General features: G+C 42.4%; 1 protein-coding gene across 10 annotated transcripts in view; it reads right to left on the bottom strand.

Moving 5' to 3' along the window:
* PTPRT (protein tyrosine phosphatase receptor type T) overlaps positions 1 to 23,898 on the bottom strand; it is a 1,026,485-nt gene that overhangs the window by 334,806 nt on the left and 667,781 nt on the right. For all 10 annotated transcript variants that reach the window (XM_079126897.1, XM_079126896.1, XM_079126893.1 and 7 more), the window contains exon 9: positions 9,909 to 10,018. In XM_079126897.1, coding sequence (XP_078983023.1) covers positions 9,909 to 10,018 — 110 coding nt within the window. The remainder of the gene's footprint in view (positions 1 to 9,908; positions 10,019 to 23,898) is intronic.

The following is a 23,898-nucleotide window of genomic DNA, read 5'->3' on the forward strand; positions in this document are numbered from 1 at the left end:
TTGGGAGAGCCCAAGTGTCCTGATGATAGATGAAAATCTGCAGATAACTTTCACTTAGGTCTCAAACACAAAACTGTTCTGACCTAAACAGAAACAAAAGAGCCAGTTAAAAGCAGCAAATTCCAGCTGCACTGCCCAGCCCAGGTGGAATTCCAACAGGAGTAACAAGGTAAAACATCAGAGATGAAAAGAGAACACCGTGTGATGTTTAAAGAGATACTTCGCAACTTAAACACCGCCTCTGGGCAGTGCATTGAAAGGACAAAGCAGCCAGAAAGAGGGTCCCATCTCCAGCCACGTGACAGTGTGTACAGGAGGATCCCCTGCAAAGGCCTCTGGATACACACACAGCACATCAATACTCAGTTCCCCTTCCATTTAAGGAACATGAAAGAGAGCCACACGGTGCCAAAAGCTGCACCAACATTTCAGTTTCTTCCCTCCTTTCTCCCAGAAAGATTGTAAATGCATGGGATTAAATATAACCTAAAGATAACTTTAATCCAAAACTTTCTTTTAGCAAATGCTTAAGAGAAAAATACGGCAGAAGTTCACGGGATATAACTGGGAGCCCCTGACATGACAGGGAGGTTTTCTTGGGGTATTTCTGTGGCAGGGATAGAAGGTGACCTGGAGTTTCTGCGGTATCTCCATGCCTCTGATTTCTCCTGAAGTTAATTCTCCTGAAATAGAGCAATTCTGAGAATGGAGTTGGGAAGATGGGTATAGCCAAAGAAGATGGGTATAGCCAAAGAGCAAAGGGCTCACACAGACTTTCTGGCAAACAGGTAAAAGCACGTGGCCAGACCTACACCAGCATACAGCAGTTGATATTAAACAGCGTACAGTTTAAGAGAGATTTTGTAAGTTATATTAAACTCACAAACATATAAACTCTTCCACACCCCAAGACAAACAAACTTACATATGAGCACTGCAGGAATATTCTCCAGACAGCACTCCTACCGTTCATCTACAGCTAAACCGAATGATTAATGTTGGTTATGAAAAACTAATTGCCAGGAGAACATGATTTGCTGTCCTTTAGGTAATGAGGGCTATGCATCTGTTGATTTCTTCCCTCATGTTATCTGGCAGCCATCACAAATACCTGTGATGTAACAGAGAAAAAGAAATACCCCCAGGCAAATACACAGGTATTCCTGACACTCCGCCAGTGGATGACAGGCAGCAAACAGGCCCACTTGCATAAATGCAACTTACATCGCAATGCAACTTCCTTCCTTCTAGACTCTGAGTGCCAGAGATCATTCTTTTCAACCATAGCTGTTTCTATTGAAACACCTGTCAGCCTCCCTGTCAGCCCAGGCGACCTGTGTGCAGCATCCACCCAGAGATGCCTGCATTTTTCAAGGCTCTGGAAGAGAAACATCCTAGGAAGGTTGAGTGATGAGCTGAGGGCTAGAAAAAATGGCTCCTAGACATCCCAGGTTCCTGACTTTTAAGATTTAGGGAAGGCCTCTGGGCAAATCTATTGAGTTTTGTGTGTGTGTATGTCTTTTTTAATCTGACAAAAAAAAGCCAACAGAACTAACTTCTCTCTAGGAGAGGCAATAAGATTCATAAGGAAAGGTCTGTTGTGGGCTCCAGGACCTGAGTTATAGGGTGACATTAGTGAGGCACAAAGGGATATTGACAGAGTGATCCCTCCCTGTGAGTCTTCAATCACTCCACACCCGGTTGGTTTAGCAACCTTCAGGAAAAAGGGCCTGAGGCTTCTGGAATTTTTTTTTTCCTACATAAAATCTTATTTTATTTTATTTATTTATTTATTTATTTTTGGAATTTGAACCTTAAAGAACATTCGCACCTGCCTGTGCATGAGGGGGCTGGCTACAGGGTAACATTAGCCAGAGATGGAGCCTGGCAGAACGAGAAGGAAGATGGGGTAAGCCAAGGTCAAGGCTGTGTTTATTTATCAGGTATTTAGCTAGCATAACGCCCCAGCGGAGAGGGATTGGATTCATTTCACACGGTGCTTCTTCCCCACCCTGGATGGACACAAGAATTTCCCAAGGAACTTAATGACCCAAAAACAAACGCACGTACAACCCATGGATAGAACTCTCTCCCAGAGATTCTGATCTGTTTGGACTGCAATGGGGTCCATCCATCCATCCACCCACCCACCTGCCCATTCGTTTATGTATCTATCTACCTATTTACTTATCCATACTCTCCAGAGTCTCAGATGTGATGTTTTAATAGACTTTTTTTTCTTAGAGAAGTTTTAGGTTCACAGCAAAACTGAGCAGAGATTATTTCAAAGTGTGACACAGTAAATTAAACAAAACTGTCATTATTACCCCCTTGTTCAGACAAAGCACAAATCCATATATTCATCCAAGGAATATTTATTGAGTACATACTATTTGCAGTCTATTATTTTAGATCCTCAGGACACACTGATATGGAAAAATAAATACAGCCTGTATTAGTTATTTCAAAACCAAAGGCTGTCAGGCTGGAGAATCAGGGAGAACTGATGTGGTTCAAGTCTGGAGGTCTGCTAGCCAAATCCCTCTTGCTCAGGAGAGCTCTGTCTTTTGTTTTATTTAGGTCTTCAGTGGATTGAACAAGGCCCCATTTGTATTATGTAGAACAATCTGCTTTACTCAAAGACCACCAATTTGAATATTAATCTCATCCAAAAACACATTCACAAAAATATCAGAACAATGTTTGACCACACATCAGGACACTACGGTTCAAGTAAGTTGACAAATAAAATAAACCAATGCAGGATCCACTGCTCCTGGAGCTGAGAGTCCAGGGGGTACTGGGTGATATCAAAATATCCAAGCAAATCAAGTGTAGACTGAAAATGGCATGAAAGAAAACAGGCTGCTAAGAAAGAAAACAGAAGGGCCCATCTTTAGATAAAGGGGGTAGGTGAGGGAAAACCTCTTGGAAGTCAAGAACAGGAAGGGGCAGTCATGAGGGGCAAGAAAGGAAGGGTGTTGTAGGCAGAAGGAAAGATGTTCATGGAGTCACATGTGAGTTGCAAAGAACTGGGTAAGTCTGAGAAAATGCTAGAAGGCTGGAGGGCTAGAACACAGTGAACAGGCAGGAGCCAGATCATCCAGTGCCCTAAAGTCAAGACAGCCAAGCAGAGAAGTAACAAAATCAGAAGGACTACTTAAAGATGTTCTGTCTGGCCGCAGTGCAGAGAAGAGTGAGCGGGTTGTGGCAGGGAGGCACTGAGATGGTCCAGGCATCGATGGGTGCTCAGAAAAGGTGTGGTGCAGCAGACGGGCCACTCTCCCTGACCTGCGACTACTTTGGCAGGAGAAATGGTGGCGCTCTGGTAGATTAGCAGCACAGCAGCTGGAGGCAATGGATGGGCAACTCTCACTTTCTGGCTCAAACAATTCAAAAGAAACAAGAGCTTTTTTCCTAGTTACCAGCCTGGCTCAAGTTATACCCAATAGTGGCCTGCATTATGCAAATTGTGTATCCTAATTAACGGAGATCAGGTTTGCATTATGCAAATTCTTGTTTGGGGCTGTATTAGTCACGATCCAGCTGATTCCTTCCTGTCTAGGCTACCTCCTGCCCATCTGGACCACATCCCCCACCACCACCACCATGCCTCTGTGGACCAGAGGCATGAGAGTCTGGGCCAGGGAGCCCTAAACAATCACTGTGGCAATGCTAAAAGAACAAAAGGAGGTGCGCCCACTCATCCAAGCAGAGCCAGGAACCTCCCATGGGCCTCTCTGAGGGCCTGCTCCTGAGTTCATCTACTAGGCAGCAGGCCCCTCTCCGTCAATGTTTGTGTCTTCTTCCACCCTGTTCAGAAATCTGCTCCATCTCAGAACAAACACAAGCCTTCTTTCAAGGCACTCTGCTGGCATGTTGATTCCTGGGGTCTGTGGTTTTTTTGTTCAGAATGAATCCTACCATCTGTATGCTGGAAAAATATTGACAACCCTGTGACCTATCGTACCCCTTAAAGGAGCTCCCACGTAGGAATGCTGCCTCATTTTATTGAGGCAAAGTCTGTGTTGTTTTATTTAACTCTGAGCACCAGGCACCTAGAATAGCTTGCAAGATAAATGTCAATCAACTCTAGCATAATCAAGACACCCATTCCTGCCTCATTAGGGTCTTCTCATTCCCTTTAAGCTCCTCAGATTTATACACTGTAATTAGAAACTTGGTGATTTTGACTGCTAAACAGAAAGGCTTACTGGGAAGCTTCGCATGTCTGAATTTTAAATATTTTCACACTTCGTTAACCCAGTTGCAAGTGTAACACCTTCTGGCCCAATTCCCTCACACTGTGCAATTTTTATTTTTGGACAGAGATGAGCACAATTAATTGAATTGAAACACATATTGATTACTGTTTTTTTTTGTGAACTCTGAACAGTTTGTCTCTAAATTATTTTATTGAAGAGTTTTCAGACAACTCTCTGACTGGATTGTCCCCCCCATGACCTCATTCTGGCTTTAAGTGTCTGTCTACAGTTGCGATGGTCTGGATTTTGATGAATTGCAGTTGTTCCTAAAAGCTGAGTCAGATGGGAGAGGCTGTGTCATCCTTCTTCATATACGAGGCCTGATTGAGGAACTTTGGCACCTATTCAAACCCAAGAGCTGAGCTCTGGAAGAGCCTGTGAATGGCATGGTCTCCAAGTTGGTGGGAAAAATCTCAGTTCTTTGGATCAAAGTGAGAAGAGAGATTCTTTAGTTCATCCAAGGACCGCATCATCCATGCCAATGACTGCTATGTTATCATCGGTCAGAACTTTCCAGAGCAGTTGATCTTCACATACCACCTCTACTACCTCCTTGTACAGATCCCGGAGGGGAAATTTTATAGCATCTCTCAGATGAGTGGTTTTTTTTACCCTTGAATGTATACACGAATCATCTGGGGATCTCATTAATGCAGTCTCAGTTCAGTGCATCTGGGCTGGGGCCTGAGATTTTGCATCTCTAACATGGTCCCAGGTGATGCTGTTGCTGCTGATTTGTGGACACAGGACTTTGACACTACTTCTCCCTGTGCATTACCTGTCACTCCGTTAGGGGACTGATCATAAAAATGCATTCTGGATCTATCGCTAAAGTACACAGCCCCAAAGATCTGAGCCAATGGGTGAACTCACCCAAACACTTGCTGCTGCAGCTGAAATGGACATTCTGAGTCCGCTTCAGTGGGCAGGGGAAGTGGCTGTGGCTGCTGCCAAAGCAGGCTGTTTCACTGCTCCAGGGTGACAAGAGGTTCAGGGAAAGGGCTCAGGATCTAATAGTTTATGGCTCCAGGAAGTTCAGCAAGATCAGAACTCGATACTGCATGGAAGGTGTCTGTTATTGTTTGGATTTTAGATGTCCCCCAAAGACTCAAGTGTTGAAAGTTTGATCAACAGGTTGATGCTACTGCGGGGCCTGGTGGGAGGAAGTTAAGGTCATTAGGAGTGTGCTTTTGAAGGTACACAGGGACCCCGGACCCTCCCTTTCTTTCTTTTTGCTTTCCAGCCACCACGAGGTGAGAGCTTTGCTCCACCAAGCACTCCCTGCCATGGTGTCTTCCTCAGCACAGCCTCAAAGCAATGGGGACAAATGACCATGGACTGAAACTTCTGCAACCATGAGGCAAAATAAATCGACCTGCTTTTAACTTGTTTATCTCAGGTGTTTTGTCACAGAGAACTAAGCTGACTAATAGTGTCTGAGCCTGGTTAGCAGCAGGAAACAGGCAGTTGTAATAAAACTTTCACATCTTCCAACCAGGTACAAGGTCTCCCAATAAATTGCCAAACACTCTTCTCAACAGCATAGATGATGGAAATGACCGTGCTTCCGGAGGTGCTTTCTGGGTGTCCTAGAGATGCTCATGCACCCGTCTCTGTCTATTGTCCACACAACAGCTTGGTGATCTTTTATAAATGCAAATCTGATTCCTACATTTCTCTGCTTAAAAGCCTTCTAGGGCTTTGTATTTTTTCTCAGGGTACAATGCCAACCCAGGAGCTCTGCACGCTCTGCCCTGCCCCCAGCTCCTCCACGTCATCTCATGGCCGTCCTCCATGCTCATGAAGCCTCAGTCACTCTGGTCTCCTGTGGGTCAAACATGCCACTGTCATTTCTCTCCAGGATTCTGCACCAGCTAGTTTTCTTCAAATGTCATCACTGGTGTGCCTTCCAAAACTTGCCCACTTAACGCAAGGTTTAAACACAAAGCAACACAGTGAAACAGAACCTTTGCTTTTGTGGGTAGGATGTGGACTTATTTATCCCTTGGTTCTCACTTGGCTGAAGCCTGGAATGATCTTCATAACCTTAACCCTAACCTTCAGGCTATAAAGAGGGTACTGAAGCCCAGAAACACAATGGGACTTGCCCAAAGCCACTCAGATTTGGGGGGGTCAGAGTTTTCCAATGATAAATCCAGAGGTTGTGACTTGGACCCATGGGGAAGGAAATAAGGAAATTGATCTTAACACTACCTGTTGTTCCCTATTGTTCCAATAGGGAAATTCCTGTTTTAGTGGTTCTTTTTAAATTTATTTTTTATTTATTTTTTCTTTGCTTTTGATTATTTTGCTGAGTCTAACATTGTAGGACGGCATGGGCAATCCTGGGTTTCTGTTTCCATTGTTATTCTATTTTTTTTCCTTTTGTAACAAAATATCCTCTTTAAGGCCAGAAGAGAGTGATTTGAAATTTATGGATTCCGCTCTTGAAATTACAACTAGAACCTAATTTTAAAAATCAAATTGGTTTCATCTAATTAAATTTGGAAATTGCCTCATAAACACATATTTTGTTATGAATGTCTGTAAAAGCAAGGTCTCCTGCTTACAGTCTGGGGAAGATGGGCTTGAGCCCAGCATGGATGGAACTCCCCATCTCTCTGCTCAGGGGGACATATTCTTCTACTAGTTGCTAAGGCTTTCTAACAAGCAGTGTTTTCTAGAAGAGCACTCCTCAAATTTTAATGCCTATGTGCATCATTCACGTAAATGGGAGATTTTCTGATTTGGGAGGTCTAGATGGGGCCTGGTATGAGCATATCTAACAGTCTCCTGGGGGATGCTGCTACTGCTGGGCCATGGACCACAGGGGGTTGCAGTAGCAGCCACACCTGAATGAAGAGACATGGATTTGCCATCCTGCTTTTTGCACTTTACATCCCTCCCCTAACTTCCTCATTTTCATATAATGATAAGAACATCTATAATGTTATTTCTGAATGCCAAACACTGTCCTGAACACATATATAAAATGATCCCCACAACAACCCTCTAAAGAAAACTCTACTATTATCGTGATATTTTGGAACCTGAAGTTCAAGAACCTGAGGCTCTTGAGAAGGCACTCGACCTGCCATAGTCACACAGCAGAAAGTTATCCTAGTGGGGACTGAGGTGTAGGCTGCCTGACCTCAAAAGTCAACATTCTTACCTTCTTGAGCCTCACTAGCTTGGAACACATGTGATCATAATCATGTTTATACATAAAATATGATGCTAAGCCACCAAACTCCTAGTTTCCTTCAACATCTCCCCCAACCATGTTGCTGTACTCCCAAAATTTGCCTCACATGCTCACAAAAATGCCCACCAGCTGAATCTCCCAACCCTAGTTCTCTATAATCATGGCCTAGGGAGCAACCAAAAAGATCTACTTGAAGATCCCTCATCCTAGCTATCTCCAGCAGAGACCATCATGAAAATGTCAATATCCCTGGAATCAGGTCTGAAAATCACCAAGGTGCTGAGTCCAAACAGAAGTTGTGCTGTGTTAACCTGTTCTCACCTTTGAGCCCAGAGCTCCAAAGAAGGTACCACAAATGATACCTCAAGTTCAGGAGCTATTGCTCAAACCAGGAGTCTAACTCCTAGTTGTGTGTGCCTCTCCTTTTCTCCCTCCATTGATTTCTTTCTTCTCGTCATGGGACAGTAGTCATGATATTGCTAGTACAGTCCAATATACAATTGTACTAGAAGAAAAAGCATATTACTCTCAAGAGAGAGAAGTCTCTACAGAAAGATGACCCCACTAGCAATAGGACCCAGCCCAGTGGTTTCCAAGTGCAGGTACCTAAAGGACCCAAACCTTTTCAAGACAAAATTGTCATCATTCCAAGACAAAATGAGAGAAAGTAAGGCAATTGTCATGAGTTATTCATAAAGTTAAATTTATGCAATTTGAAATTATGTCCTTTCTGTATTTTTTGAATGATTTCTTTTATGAAATGTTAAAAGATGGTAAGGCACTTATATTCCTCCCTCAAAACTTTGAAATCTTATTGACCTGTGAATTTCAAAAGGCCTGCATTTCTGGCATGGAGAGATTTTCACATCTTACAATTGCTCCTCAAATCATGGGTCCTTTCTTTCTGCCACACAGAGAGAAACAGCTTGCTATGCACAATAGATCTCTATCGTGTGTGTGTGTATAACTGTGGTCTCCACATTACGAAGAATACCTTTGAAATTACTGGATTTTGTTTCATCAAACTTCCAGTCCCCAACTTCCCTGATGAGGTCTGGACCATGTCCTTGGCAAGGTGTATCAGTGTGACTCCCTCCCCTTCTCTTACAACAGACTCAGGAAGGAAGCTTCTCCTTACAGCCCAGAAAGGCTCATAATGGTTGAGATAGATGTCTGTTCCTTCCTCCCAAATGCCGATCCTGAGAGCTGCACCGAGTTCCCTGTCATTTCTAAACTGAAGTTTTGGATGTCTCTTCTAAGGAATGCTAGATTTAATGAAACAGGTATTTTCTCATAAACCTTGTAGATTGAGGATAATCCCCTGCTTCAGAGAACTCTGAGGACCATCTACATCCTAGAGAGCATATGGGTTCCTCAGACTAATGCTGAGCCTTTCTCCTTCATCAATACTCCCTGACTTCCTTCCCCAGAGCTCACCCCACTAGCCCCTCTCCAGAGGTGTGTGTGTTGGCAAGAGCACTCAGTGGTTTAAGGTCCTGTATGGGTCCGTAGTAGGTCATTCTGCCTGGGGTGCTTGTGCCTTTTCCCTCCCTAGGCTTGCTAGTGTGACCCTGAAGTGACAAAAGTGATAGACATCACCCCCATTTTACAGATGAGGCAATGGGCTTGGGGACAGGAGAAGCCCGCCCAAGGTCACTGGAGACCATGGTACACCTAGTCGGAGACTGAGCTACCTCTTTCCAGTTTCAGCATCCCGCCCTTCCGTCTGCATTGCTCTGCTTTTATTGTTTTATCCAGTGTTGTCTCAGGAGTGAGAGGAAAGTCAATCTTACCCACATTCCAGTACTTGAATCTAAGCTGAGGGAGCTTTTTCACAGATCTTTTGTTTTGTTTGGCAATGGACTTCTATGAAGTTTGTTTTACAAATTTTCAGGAAGCCATATTAGGCTGTCTTGGTGGAGACATTCCTGCCTGAATGAGAAGGCTTAATTCCATCTCTGATATAAGGCCCAGCTAATGTCTGGCGGGGGCATTTGGATATAATTGCTTGGCTAACAATATAATATGCCTTGGGTACAAAGAAATTTAAAGGAATCCTGTAACCCTGAGTCAGAAAATAACACTGGGATTCTTTTCAAAGCCTAGGGACTGATATCCACAGGGTGAGTACCACGTATCATGATTTCCTGGCCAACTATCATTGGCCAGGAATGGGTTTTCTTCCTCTGTTCTACATCAGGACAATCTGACTCCTTGGGTTCCTGACTCTTCTGCAGGAGGGATTAGTTGTCACCACAGTCATCTTAAGGTACGATGTGTCCAGATTTCTTTCTCTTTAGGCTATCAAGACAGCCCAGTTCTGTGCTCTGGTGTTTCATTTCCATTATATTATCAGAAAAGATGTGTTCTTCTCACCTCTATATCTTCAATGGAATAGGTATTCACTTACTATAGAAGCAGCCCAAGAGGCCTCTTACCTCATAGAGTGTGATGACCCCATTGGTCTCATTTGGAGGTTTCCACTGGATATAAATCTTCTCCTCGAAGGGCCCTCCTTGGATGGATTCAAGAGGAACAGCTCCTGGAACTACAGAAGAAGAAAGTTACAAACTTGATGTCACCTTCCACATTACTTCTCCAGGCCCGTCAACCTAGAACAGGTGTTGGCAAAGTATAAATATTTTAGGATTGATGGATGATACAGTCTATGTTGGAACTCCTCAATGCTGCCATCAAAACATAAAAATGGCTGTGGACAATAAATAAATGAATGGGTATAGTATGTTCAATAAAACTTTATTATCAAAAACAGGCAATAGGCGGGATTTGACTCATGGAATATAATTTGCTGACCCCTCTTTAGAAGGTTGACAGTTTTTCATCTGCAGACTGAACATTAGTGGAATGAACCTGATCAGAGCAAGGAAGAAAACAGCAGGTCCCCGCCCTGTCAATGTGTGGAAATCCCCAGTTAGGTCTTCGTTTTAGGGTTGGTACGTGAGGAATACAAAGTGGGCTTTGCCATCAGTCTACCAACTCTTTTGTTCTTCCTTTTAAAAATTTTGTTCTAATTAGCTATACATGACAGTACAATGCATTTTGACACATCATGCATAAGTGGAGAATAACTTCTCATTCTTCTGATTGCACACGATGGGGAATTACATGGTCACGCAGTCATGTATGTTCATAGGGTAATAATGCTCAATTCATTCTACTATCCTTTCTTCCCCTCTGCCAAATCCAAAATACCTCTATTCTTCCCTAGCCCTCCTCCCTGACCTTTTTGTCAATTAGCATTCACATATCAGAGAAAACACTTGGCCTTTCGTTTTTTGGGATTGGCTTATGTAGGTTAGCATGACATTCTCCAGCACCAAGCATTTACCAGCAAATGCCATAATTAGAAGAACTCAAACTACCACTACTTGCCAACCACATGATTCTATATTTAGAAGATTCAAACAATTCCACCAGAAAACTTCTAGAGTTAATAAATGAATTCAGCAAAGTAGCAGGATATAAAATCAACACCCATAAAGCAAACACGTTCTTACACATCAGCGAAGAATCCACCGAAAGAGAAATTAGGAAAACGACACCATTCACAATAGCCTCAAAAACAAAACAAAACAAAACAAAACAAAAACAACAAAAAAAACAAAACAAAACAAAACAAAAAAAACTTCTTGGGAATCAATCTATCAAAAGAGGTGAAAGACCTCTACAATAAAAACTACAGAACACTAAAGAAAGAAATTAAAGAAGACCTCAGAAGTTTACCAACTCTTGTTTTCCTAACTCTGCCAAATTTTCTTCAGCTTTAGAAAAGGTTTCCTTAGTTTCCAGATTCCTTAATATAATAAAAACTGAGTGCCTTGAAACTTCAGTCCACTTAGAAGTTGTTTGCTTTGCTCCAAGATGGCAGCTAGCTTGTCTTGCTGCTGAGTCTCCAGGGCTGGCATGGAGTAGATGCTAAATACCATTTGCTGGTTGGATGAACAGGTGAATGAATGACTTACACAAATGTTTAGCCTTAGGGAACACAGTCTTTCCTGGGGCTGCTCCTGTAACGGGTCAGTCTTTCTTAGCATCCTCCTGCTGGAATTCCAGCATCCTCACAATAGTCTGGAAGATGCTGAGCCAGAAGCTAAATGATTTCCCACACTTTCAGTTCTAACCCTCTAGAGAATCATGAATTCATGTAAATCATTATAGGATCTATTTATATTTCAGCATTATAAAAGCAGGTAGTTTTACTAAGTGCTTACTCTTTGATCAGAATTTTACATACATTATTTCATTTAAGCCATAAAATAGCTCTGCCCAGTACGGATTATCTCCTTTGTGCTGATAAGAGAGCTAGGCTCTGAGAATTAAATACCTTGCTCAAGGTCAAATGGCTCTTAAGTTGTAAAGAGGGAACAGAACACCTGTCTACGAGCTTCAAGTCATACACCCTTAATCATGAGGCTACGCCTCTCTAGATATAGCCTTGGCCATATGTTGCGATCAGTTCCCCATTGTTAAATTAAAATATGTTTAGTTTTCCTCATTATGGACATGATACACACAATTTGTTGAATATTAAGAATACACAAAAGATTTTTAAAAAAGAAAAAGAATAAAAGCATGCAAACTACCCATATCTGAAGATGTTTTCCAGTTTTTCATGTATAGAATATAAATACTTTTTTAAAAATCTAAAACATGCATGTTTATATTTGATTTTTTAAAATGTTAACCCCTACTGTGTATATTGTGTTGTGACCTTCTTTTATCACTAAATAAATCATAGACTTTAAAAAAACCTGAAATGTTTTGGAGATTATACGTTTTAATAGCTGCTTAGAAGAAAATGCCCCCATTATCATGATAGTTACCAATCCTTTCTTATTGGGCATTAAATTTGGTTCAAATTCTTCATTATTCTGAGTAGCACTGCACAGAGCATTCTTATAAGGTATGTGTATGCAACTTTGTTGATGTCCTGAAGATAAATTCATGGAAATTAATTTACTAGGCCAAAGTGTGCAAACCATGTTATTTTTAAAGCTTTTGACACGTATTACCAGATTGCCTTCCAGAAAGTTTGTACAAATCTGGACTCTCCAACAGAAGAATATGCCTAGTACTGATCTCTGCCAACACTATTTAAAAAATTAAGTGCATGTGTGTATCGTTTTTAGAATGCTGGAGAGCACAGATTTTTTTTTTTCAATTTAATTAGCCATTTGCATTGATTCTTTTAGGAACATGCTCTCTACACCCTCTGCTCATTTTCTTGTATGTCTCTTTATTTTTGCTCATTTTTATCTTATGGGCTTATAACTATAATCTGCTTTTGAGGACATACTCTTTTGGCATAGTTTACAAATATTTTTGCCAGGTTTTCATTTGCTTTAGAAATCTTTTAGGTATGTAGAAATTTTTACCTAGTCATATCTCCTATTGTTTATCCTAGCCCACTCACTCTCCCTCCCTATAAATATTTCTTATTTAATGTGACCAAGGGACTATGAGGGACGTTAGGGATGTAGATGAACCCCTGATAAAACCATCTGCTCTTGGAAGGGAGATATATATTTAAAAAATACACCCAAATAAATTCATCAAAGTTGTTAACTCTAAGTTACAGGCATTGGGCATTAGGGCGAATCTAGTAGAGAAAATCTAGCCTTGCAAGTCAGGATATTGAGTGGCAAATTAATTAATGTTGATGGATAAGTAGATGTTACCAAAGCAAAAGTGGAGTGTGTTGGAATGTGGTGGGTAGCTTTTTTTTGCGGGGGAGTAATGGGGATTGAGATCAGGGTCTCTTGACCACTGGGCCACATCCCCAGTCCTATTTTGTATTTTATTTAGAGACAGGGTCTCACTCAGTTGCTTAGTGCCTTGGTTTTGCTGAGGCTGACTTTGAATTCCTGATCCTCCTGCCTCAGCCTCCCAAGGGGCTGGGATTACAGGTGTGTGTCACTGCACCCAGCTAGTGAATAGCTTTTTGAGGTCAAGAGTGGAAGGAAAAAAATCAGTTAGGAGATTACTATTGTCATTTTGGGTGAAAGGACGGTCCTTTGGACCAGGGAGAGGGAATGTAGAAGAAAAATGGATTGTATAGGAGGTATTTGTCATGCTAAACTAACATGACTTGATGGTGATGAATAAGGACCAAGGAGGGAAGAGACTTGTCATGGTGGGCCCCAGAACTTTGATTTATGCAACTGGGGATTCAGACTGTTGTGCATAGAAAGTGGGGGTCTTAGGTGGGTGTGGTGGAGCAGGTCTGTAATCCCAGTGACTTGAGAGGCTGGGGCTGGAGGACTGGGCGTTCAAAGTCAGCCTCAGCAACTTCATGAGACCCTGTCTCAAAATAAAATACAAAAAGGGCTGGGGATGTGGCTCAGAGGTGAATGACCCCGGGTATACGTAGAGGTGCGATTGATTATTGGCTGGGTATACAAGACCAGGCCAATGTTTGGAAACTGAAACGTGGTTGGCAAATAGATCTTACAGCTAGAGTATAGAAAGAGCTAAAAAAAAAAAAAAAAAAAAAAAAAAAAAAAGATTAGCTGAAGAGGGCCTCCATTATTAACAGTTAGGATAAAAACAACTGGAGAAACCGGAGGCAGTGTGCAGAGAGACAACCGGGAAACCAGGAAGTCAAGTTGTCACTGGAACACCGGAAGGGGCTGGTCAACAATGACAGATGTGGCCGAAAGTTGAGTAAGATGTGGACTTAAGTTTTCCCATGGATTCAAGGGTTCTGTCCTCAAGGTTGTGACCAGAGCTGGTTGTGATTTGGGGAGAATGCTGGTGTCACAAGCCATCCTGGAGAGGATTGAGATGGGAGTGGAAGGTGAAGCGAGGACACCAACACAGCAGGAATGAGCTACGGAGCCCAGATGGCGTCCCCTCCCAAAGATGGGCAAGGTCATTGCAGGACTGGGGCAACCAGGAAGAATTCAAAACAGAAGAAAGGGGTGGAATCGTGGAGAAGAGAGAGGGGCTCACTGACACTGAGAGAGCCCCAGAAGGCAGGAATGGGGGTGGATGGAAAGAAAGTCCCTTTCCTTCTGCGAGAGATGAGAAAATTTGCAGATGTTTTTGGAGGGAGGAGTTGAGGTACCTAAGGGCTCTCTTAAGAAGTGGGGTGAAGCTACCTACCAATAATATAATGAGGGACAACTTGCAGTCAGAATTTGGGAAGAATTAAGAAGTTTTAATGACTAAGAAACAGAAAGTGAGCTGAACAGAGCTGCAGATTCTACCCATTCATCTGAAAGTCCATCTGATGGAGGTGGAGGATGAATACTACAGTGAATCTCAAAATAGCATCAGGGGCAACCTGGTCTTTTGGGTTTAGAGCAAATTCTCTTTCTCATCCCAAATCAGATAAACATAAAACCCCAATGAATAGCTATTTCATGATTTATTTTGTAATTTATTCCCATCTTTCTCTCTTTACATGGAACACTATAATCCATCTGGCATTTATTTAGCATATTGTACCCAGTAGAAATCTAACTATAATTCCTTACAATTTTCTCAGGACAGTGCATTGACCAGTTAAAACTTCCCCCCAGGGATTTACAAAGCCATCCTACCACCGTGTTAAGTTAGTTCATATCCTGGCAACTTTGAGGGAGCTGTAGCTTCTCCTGTGACAGTGTCCCTCTATTGTGTAGCGATGACATGCTTTAATACTTGGGAGAACAAGGCCTTCTCTTTCATTATTTTCCTTTTGCAAAATTTCTGGGAATATCAGTACCCCCTTATTCCTTCAGAAGAACTTCAGAATGATTTTATAACATTTCAAAACTATTCCATCAGAACTCATAATGGCAGTTCAGGTACATTCTCCTCTTTGTTGGGGGGCTAGGACATCTCTTTACAACTATGTGTCCTTCTATTTCATAATGCTGTATAACTCTTCACTTATTAATGCTTCATTTTGTGTCCCTTGGTTAAAAATAGGACTTTTATTCTGTGCCTTACAAATTGCATTTCTAGGACTTTATTACTTTGCTCCTGTTGCATTTGCATAGGAAAAACTGCTTGCAGGGTTGGGGCTGGGGCTCAGTGGTGAGGGCTTGCTTGGCATGTGTGAGGCACTGGGTTCCATCTTCAGCACCACATAAAAATAAATAAATAAAATAAAGGTATTGTGTCCATCTACAACTAAAAATATTTTTAAAAGCTATGTAATTCTGCATAAAGAATAATTATGAAATGAACACATGTCCACTATCTGCTTTAGAAATGAGAATGAGGGTACCATTGAAATATCCTGTGTGCCTCACATCACTGACTCCTTCTTTTCCCATCAACAATAACAACAAAGACTCAAGCTCTACACTCCATTTTTTGTTAGCCAATCTCTTTAGTTTTACTTGGAGCTATAAATAGATACATCTATACCAAGACAAGTTCTCATTTAGTTCTTCTTGGTTTCCTCTATAGATACAAACATTTTTTTTTATTCTAAGATTTGTATTTGTCACTCAATGTTGTTTTGAGATTAATCCACATGGATGCACATAGATGTATTTCCTTCATCTCCAGTTCAGAAATATCATCGTATTGTATTTATTTCACTGTTCTTTTACAGATAGATATTAGGGTTGTTTCCAGATGGAGTTATCTCAGAACATGGCTCATATGAATATTATGTACATTCTTAAGGTGAACTTAGGAATAGGACAGGTAGACTGAGGGGCTTTACTGAGTAATGCTAAATCATTTTCCAAAATGTGGTTGCAGTGTAGACTCCCCGAAGCAATCTTCTGAAAGTTCCCTCTTCTCTATATTGTGACAAATATTTGGTTTTATTGGGTCCAAAATTCTGGACCAACTGGTTAAATGAGACTTCACTGAGATTCTATCTGTTTTCACCTATTTACTAAAGATGGTGAGCATCTTTTAATGTTTGGACATTATCAACTCTTTCTTGTTGATTTGCAGAGGTCCTTGGTAAATTCTTGATATGAATTCTTTTATTGGCTATATGTATTATGCAAAAACCTTCATTCACTTTGTGTCTTGCTTTTCTCTTTAAATGAACTCAACCCATTTTAAGTAGTGTTTTTATGGCTACTAAGAAGTAGGAATTCAATTTCAATTCTTTGTCCCTGACCTAGTACCACACATTGAAAAAGAAAATGTTAGTAACTCAGGATCTGCCCTGCTGCATTTAACTTCTATCACATTTCCACATATGTATGGGTCAATTTCTTCCTTTTGTGTATGTGTGTCTGTGGTACTGGGAATTGAACCCTCTGAGCTACACCCTCATCCCTTTCTGAAATTTTATTTTGAGACACTATATTGCTAAGTTGTTGAGACTGCAATCCTCTTGTCTCAGCCTCCTGAGTTTCTGGAGACCCAATCTGGCTTCTATGGATCTATTTCTAAGTTCTGTTTTGTTCAATTGTTCTTGAACTAAACCTGTGTCAATATCCCACCTCCTTAATTAACAATAATTTGCAAGTATTGATATTTGAAAGAGCAAGGTCTGTTACTTTGTTCTTCTTGCTTTTGTTACCTTTTCTACTTATTTAGATCAGCTTGCACATTTTGGGAAAAATGTTTGTGCTTTGTATTGCATGAATTACAGTTCAGTTACAAAACCATTCATGTATTTATATTATTGTGTGTTTATGATATTAGATTTTCTCATCTATAAACATGGTATATCTCTTTTATTGGGGCTTTCCTAAATGTGTTTCTGCTTTATATATTTTTATATACACCTTGAAAACTTTTGTTAAATCTATTACTAAATGCCTTATTTTTTAATTGCTATTATAAATGGTATCTTCAAGAAAATAGCACATTCTTACTAGGCGAATAGAAATGCAATTGATTCCTTAAAGTTGACAACTAGGCAAATATATTAATTCTAATTATTTGTGTACAGATTTCTTTGGGTTATCTATGTAAATGATTGTAGTATCCATAGTTACTACCAGTCTTATTCTTTCTAATCCCTTATCTGCTTTATTTTCTCGTCTTCACCTAGGGCCACCAATTTAATATTTAACAGTAATAATGAGAGGTGTATGTGTTTTCCCAATATTAAAGATAATTGTGTTATTATTTTATCCTAAAGTATGGTATTTGTAGGTTTTTTATGGTTATCATTTATAAGATTAAGAAGGCCCATCTCATTCCTAGTTTACAAGGATATTTTGTTTTTAAATCATGCTGAGCTTTAACCACCTCCATTGTAGTAATAATAAATTTTTCCTTCTCTCTTAGCATGTTAATGTAGCAAATTACATAAGTGGATTTACTAAATTTGAACCAGTATTGATTTTTTGAAATAAATTTTTTTTCCTATTTGTGTAGTTTTGGATTGTTCGTTAATGTTTTGTTTGGGATATTTGCATCTGATTTCTTTTTTCTTATTGTAAGCTAGTCCAGTTTTGAAGTCGGGTTACAGTCATGTCAAAAGTTGAGGAGGGGAGAATTTCCTCTTTTCTCTTATGGAAAGCATGGCAGTGAGTCTGGAATTACAAATTCCCAGGCCATTGTCTGATTGTACTTGTAAAACCACCTGGGACTGGTGTTTCCTTTGTTGGAAAAGTTTAAATTACTGATTCTATTTCCCTATTTGTTGTAGAACTGTGTAGGAAATTTCTTCCCTTGAGTCAGGTTTTGAAATTAATATTTTGCCAGGAAGTTTCCCCTATCACCTAAATTCAAATTCATTGATAAAAAATTTTATATACTTTTTATCCTTCTTAACCTTTTAACTGTGAGAAAAATTCTATACAAATGCATAAAACAAACAAACATCTCATTAATTTAGCAGTAGCCAGCTGCATACTGTGACCTTGCTTTACTTTATGGGTTTTATTCCTTAAACACACGTCTAGTAAACTGTTGTGAACCCTTGTGAAGACGAGGCTTAGAGAACTCAGGTTTCTTCTGTGTTAACTCTCGTTCCATGAACACGCTTCATCGCAGTTCTTATTTATTCTTATTTGAGAAAGGACACTAGTGTCTTTGTTCTAAAATATCTGGTTTCTTGCTGTAATTCGTGGGGATAACGATGCTGCACTATCAGATCAGCCCCGTTTAATAAAAACGAGGGCATTTTTCATCTGTTCAGTACCTTTCTGTGAGCTCCTGTCTAAGTATTTCCATCTCGGAGGGAAAGGCAAGGAATTATACATGCTCATGCGTTCCTTGGCCAGATAAGAGGTCTGGCTGTCTTGTGGGGGAGTGAAGAGTGGTTAGTGAAGGGAGATAATCAGGCAGCAGGAAGCTCCTCTGCAGACAGAGGGACAGTGAGCAGTTTCCAGAAGCATTGCCTCTTCCTTTCATTGGGGTGTCTCTTTGCAACGATAGCTTCCTAGTAAAGCCCTTTCCTATTTACCGTGCACCCTGGGAACAGGCTTGGAGTGAATACTCTCCTCCTCTACTGCTGACTGGCACTTGAAGCCACCCACAAGGTAGAGCTCCTCTACCCCTGCTCCTGTCCCTGGTCCACCTCTGCCTTTAGCCCAGGTTAGTGACTGTCAAAGATTTAATGTGGTCACGCTCAAAAGTATCTTCCTCTTGTGCCAGAAGGTTTTCCTTTCCTGAGTCCCAGCCCCGTCATTTCCTTCCCAGTTATGTCTCTCTCCCCGACACTGCCTTAATTATTTTTTCTGGCATGGGTGTATGTTAGTACAAAATTAAATACCAAGAGGTGTATGGCATCCTCCTATGCTTCTCAGGGCTGGTGTAGAGGTGATTTTATTTCTTTGGCAAGACAGTTTAAAAGGGGGTTCAGATCACCATCTGGAATCAAAGCTCCCCCTTTCATCATTGAGACCTGGAAGATAGTGTTGGGAATGACCCAGACCACAGGTTGAAGCCAGACTTCCGGGTTTATGGTCTGTTCCCACTTGTTTCCTGTTTAACCTGGAACAAGTTACTTAACATCTCTGGGTCTCACTTTTCTTACTTTAAAATGGGGATAAAACAGTGCCTATCTCATAGATTGTTGCAGGGATTCAATGTTAATATACATAAAGTGCTTAGCAAGTTGCCTGGCACAAAGTAAATACCCTATGGGTTTGCTCCTGCCCCTGTTCCCGTGGCATTCTCTGAAAACTGCTCGCATGTCGCATGGAGGGCACTAATTTGAATTCTTGCAGAGCCAGTCAGGATGGTTTCTATTTACAGGGGTGTCCTCACCTCAACCTGTTCTTTCTGAATGGTGTTGAACCACAGAAGCTATTTTCTTATAGCTCACTGCAGATGCTAAACAGCTTTCTACAATCTTCTTCTGATTTCTATGGTAAATAATTGTAAAATTTATTTTGTCTCCAAGGACTCAGGATTCATTGATTCGATAATGTATTTATGTGTGCATATTATCTACCTGGCACTGTTCTAAGTACTTGGAATGTAGCAGTAAACAAAATAGAAAGAAAAACCCTGTCTCTGTGGAGTGCATTCTAGTGGGAGAAGAGAGACAATAAAAGGCACAGTGAAAAAGCAGTATGTCAGATGATAAATGCTAAAGAGCTCCAGGAAGCAGGGAAGAGAGAGAGAGAGAGAGAGAGACAAAGTGTGGTGTGAGGGGATTCCAATATTTAATAAAATGTCCTGGGAAGAGCTTCCTGGAGATGATACTGGAATATCACCTGAAGGAGGTAAAGGAGCCAGCTCTGTCTGTCCATTTCTACTTAGAAGAAATGGCAAATGCAAAGGCCCTGAGGCAGAGACATACTTGGCATACATGAGAACAACAATGATTGGATTCATGAAGTGAGGCAGAAGTAGAACAAGATGAGGTCACAGGCAACCAGAAAGGAGAATTCTGTCCACATGGGAGCCTTCTGAATCTTTGTAAAGCCTTGAGGTTTTTAATCTCAGTGACATGCAAAACTGATGTAGGGTTCAGGGCAGAGGGTTGATGTGATTTGTCTCATGGTTTAACAAGATCATTCTGGATGCAGTGTTTAGAATGCAGAGGACAAAGTTTAAGGTGAAGAACCATTTAGGAGACTGCTGCATAATCCACATTGGAGACCACTGTGGCTGGGACCAAGGAGCCAGCAGTAGAGACTGTGGGCATTTGGGGAAGCTGGTCAACACTTCTAAGCCTCTGTATTGAAGGCTAAGCCAAGAGAATATGCTGGAGAATTGGATGTGGAGAGTGAGCAAAGCTGCTTCTTTGAACAAAGTCAGGAGCACCAACCACAAACAATACAACACCACCAGTTTTCCTTGGAGTCACTTAGTCCAGGGCATCGGGTCTGACAAAAGTGAGGAGTCAAGGTTTTGGGTTTAAGCCAGGAATAAAATGGAGTTGCTTTAACTGAGATCAAGAAGAAGGCAGGGGGAGTGAGCCTGGTGGTGGTGGAGAGATACTCGGGGGCTCAGTTTCACGCGTGTTCAACTATAGATACCAATGTGCCATCCAGGTGGAGAGGTTGAGCAGACAGGTGGACAAATGACACTGGAGGACAGGGGAGAGGCCTGGCCTGGAGATATCAATTGGAGAAATTATTAACATATGGACGCATTTTAAAGCCAAAAGACTGGAGAAAATAATTAGGGAAATGAATGTGGATTCAGGGCCAGCAAACTGTGGCCCTCTGGGCAAATTCAACCAGCTGCTTGTTTTTGTAAATAAAATTTTATTGGAACACTGCCACACCCATTCATTTAAAAATTGTTTCTGGCTGTTTTCCTGCTGCAATGGCAGAGATGAGTAGCTGCAGAGAGATGGCCTGTCCACAAAGCCTACATTTTAAGATCTGGACAGTCTTTGGTATGGATACAGAGGAAAGAATACCAGGGTTTGAGCCAATAATGTTGAGATGTTCAAAAGGAACCAGCAAAAGACCAAAGAGGAAGAGCCACTGAGGGAAGGGAAAGTGTAGAAATATGTGCTGTCCTGGAAGTCAAGCAAACATAAAAAGAGTTTTAAGAAGGATGTTACAACCTACTGTGCCAAATATGGCCAACTGGTGAAATGAGAAGCTCTGATTCTCTGAGTATAATTAGATATGGTAAGATCACAGAAAACTTTGAAAGAATTGTTTTGGTGAAAGAATTTAATGGTGGGGATTTGAGTTACTTTGGTTGAGTGTGTTCAAGAGAAAATAGAGAAAATGGGCATATAGTCAAGGGATGAGATAGTACCTAGAAGAGAAAGTAGGACTGGGTGATTTTGTATTTTAAAAAATATAGTTTGGATCTTTTCAAGATGGCGGCCTAGAGGGTGGCTGCATTACGTGTTGCTCCAGAACTCAGGATTCAAGAGAGGAGATATTGAGACGCTTGGGACCAACTCAAAGTAGCCGGGTGACTCTCACCCCCTGGGGGGGCATCCCGGATGGGACGGGGGTCCCGGAACGCAGGAAACTTTGTGAAGTAGAACTGCCGGCGAGACGCCCCTCCCCCCGCTGGAGCGCCGTAGAGGAGGCCGCTCGGCACAGCGCTGGGACTCGGAGCAGCCACTGGGGCTCCGGCGGCTGCCCGGGGGAGGAGTGGCGGGGAGAACTGTGTGGACTCAGGACACCGGGGCCTGCCCTGAGGAGGAGGAGAGGAGCGTGGCCACTTGGATTCGGAGAGACTGCACCAGAGCTGCAGGCGGTTGCCAGAGGAGAAGCGGCGCGGCGAGCTGTTTGGAATCAGAACGACGCTTCTGAACACCGGGGCCTGCCCTGAGGACAAGGAGGAAGAGGAGCGGCCGCTTGGATTCGGGTGACTACGCGGGAGCTACAGGCGGTTGCCAGAGAAGGGGCTGCGTGGCGAGCTGTTTGGACTCTGACCACTTCTGAACCCCGGGGCCTGCCCGGAGGAGTAGGAGGAGGAGGAGGAGGAGCGCGGTGGGTCCTTTGGACTCGCAGTGACTGCATTAGCGCTCCAGGCGGCTGCTCAGAGGAGAAGGCGAGTGGTGAGTTGTTTGGTCTTAAAGTGACAGCTCCTGAACACAGGGGGGCTGCCTGGAGGAGAAGCGTGGTGGGACGCTTGGTCTTGAGGGGCCGCACCAGAGCTCCGGGCGGTGCCCAGAGGACCCGTGCAGCGGGTCACGTGGATTCAGAGCCACTCAGAGGGACTGCTCCTGAACACCCCGGGGGGTTATCTGGAGAAGGAGGAGGAACGGGGAGGGTCACTTCGACTCGGAGTGATTGATTGCCCCGGGCTACGGGTGGTTGGTGGGAGGAGGAGGCACGCAGTGAGTTTCTTGGACTCCTAGTGACCGCACCGGCATACTGGGCGGCTGTCTGGAGGAAGAGGCCTGTGGCGGGTCTCTGGGACTCAGAGCGATTGTTTGGGGCCACAGGTGGCTGCTCAGAGGAGGGGCCACGCAGCCAGGCGATTAGGTGCAGAACAGGGTCCCAGGATCTAGGAGGCTTCTGGGTGGAAGAGCCATACAGAGACAGGCTTAGGGCGGAGTGAAGGTTCCAGGCCTATGGGCAAATTCTCTGAGGAGGGGCAGCCTAAGGAGATTCATCTGCGAAGGGTGAGGCTCCCAGGCCCAGGAGGTAGGGCCGGGCCCCTGGAAACTTTGCAGAGGAAGGCAACCCAGCCCAGGCAGTAGCTGTAAATTGAGGGGAACCTCTAGGAGGAAACTGACCAGCGAGACCTCCCCACTGGGTGAGTCTTCCCTGCCTGGTGAGGTTTCCCCACAAGGACGGTAAAACCAGAGACACAGGCCCAAACAGGCCTTGCCTCAGCCCACAGCCTAGGTCCCCTTTGGATGACCATTGGTCAACAAGTGGAGGCACCTCTGCCCACTAGCAGGGAATATACCCCACCTGAAGGCCACCACTCCTAGAGAGGCAGCTTCCTTGTGGAGCACCGCATTATCAACTTCCTCCAAGACTTCAGCCTACTGAAGGCTAAGAGGGGATATATGTAGAAATCTTCAGGGACCTTATAAGTCAATAGAGGAAATCTGCAATATCTCAGCGGTCCACTGATATCTGAACAACATGAGAAAACAAGGAAAGAAAATGCTGCAAACAAATCTAGATGTTACATCAATAAAACCCAATGACAGCATGGCAGAAGAAATGACAGAAAAGGAGTTCAGAATGTACATAATTAAAATGATCAGAGAAGCAAACGAGGAGATGAAAGAGCAAATGCAAGCATTGATTGATCGCACCAATCGACAGTTAAAAGAGCAAATACAGGAAGCAAAAGATCATTTCAATAAAGAGTTAGAGATATTGAAAAAAAACCAAACAGAAATCCTTGACATGAAGGAAACAATAAACCAAATTAAGAACTCCATAGAAAGCATATCCAATAGGATAGAACACCTGGAAGACAGAACCTCAGACACTGAAGACAAAATATTTAACCTTGAAAACAAAGCTGAACAAACAGAGAAGATGGTAAGAAATCATGAACAGAATCTACAAGAACTATGGGATATCATGAAAAGGCCAAATTTAAGAATTATTGGGATTGAGGAAGGCCTAGAGAAACAAGCCAAAGGAATGAACAACC

This window comes from Sciurus vulgaris, assembly GCF_902686455.1.
Source record: "Sciurus vulgaris genome assembly, chromosome: 2".
Lineage (NCBI taxonomy): Eukaryota > Metazoa > Chordata > Mammalia > Rodentia > Sciuridae > Sciurus > Sciurus vulgaris.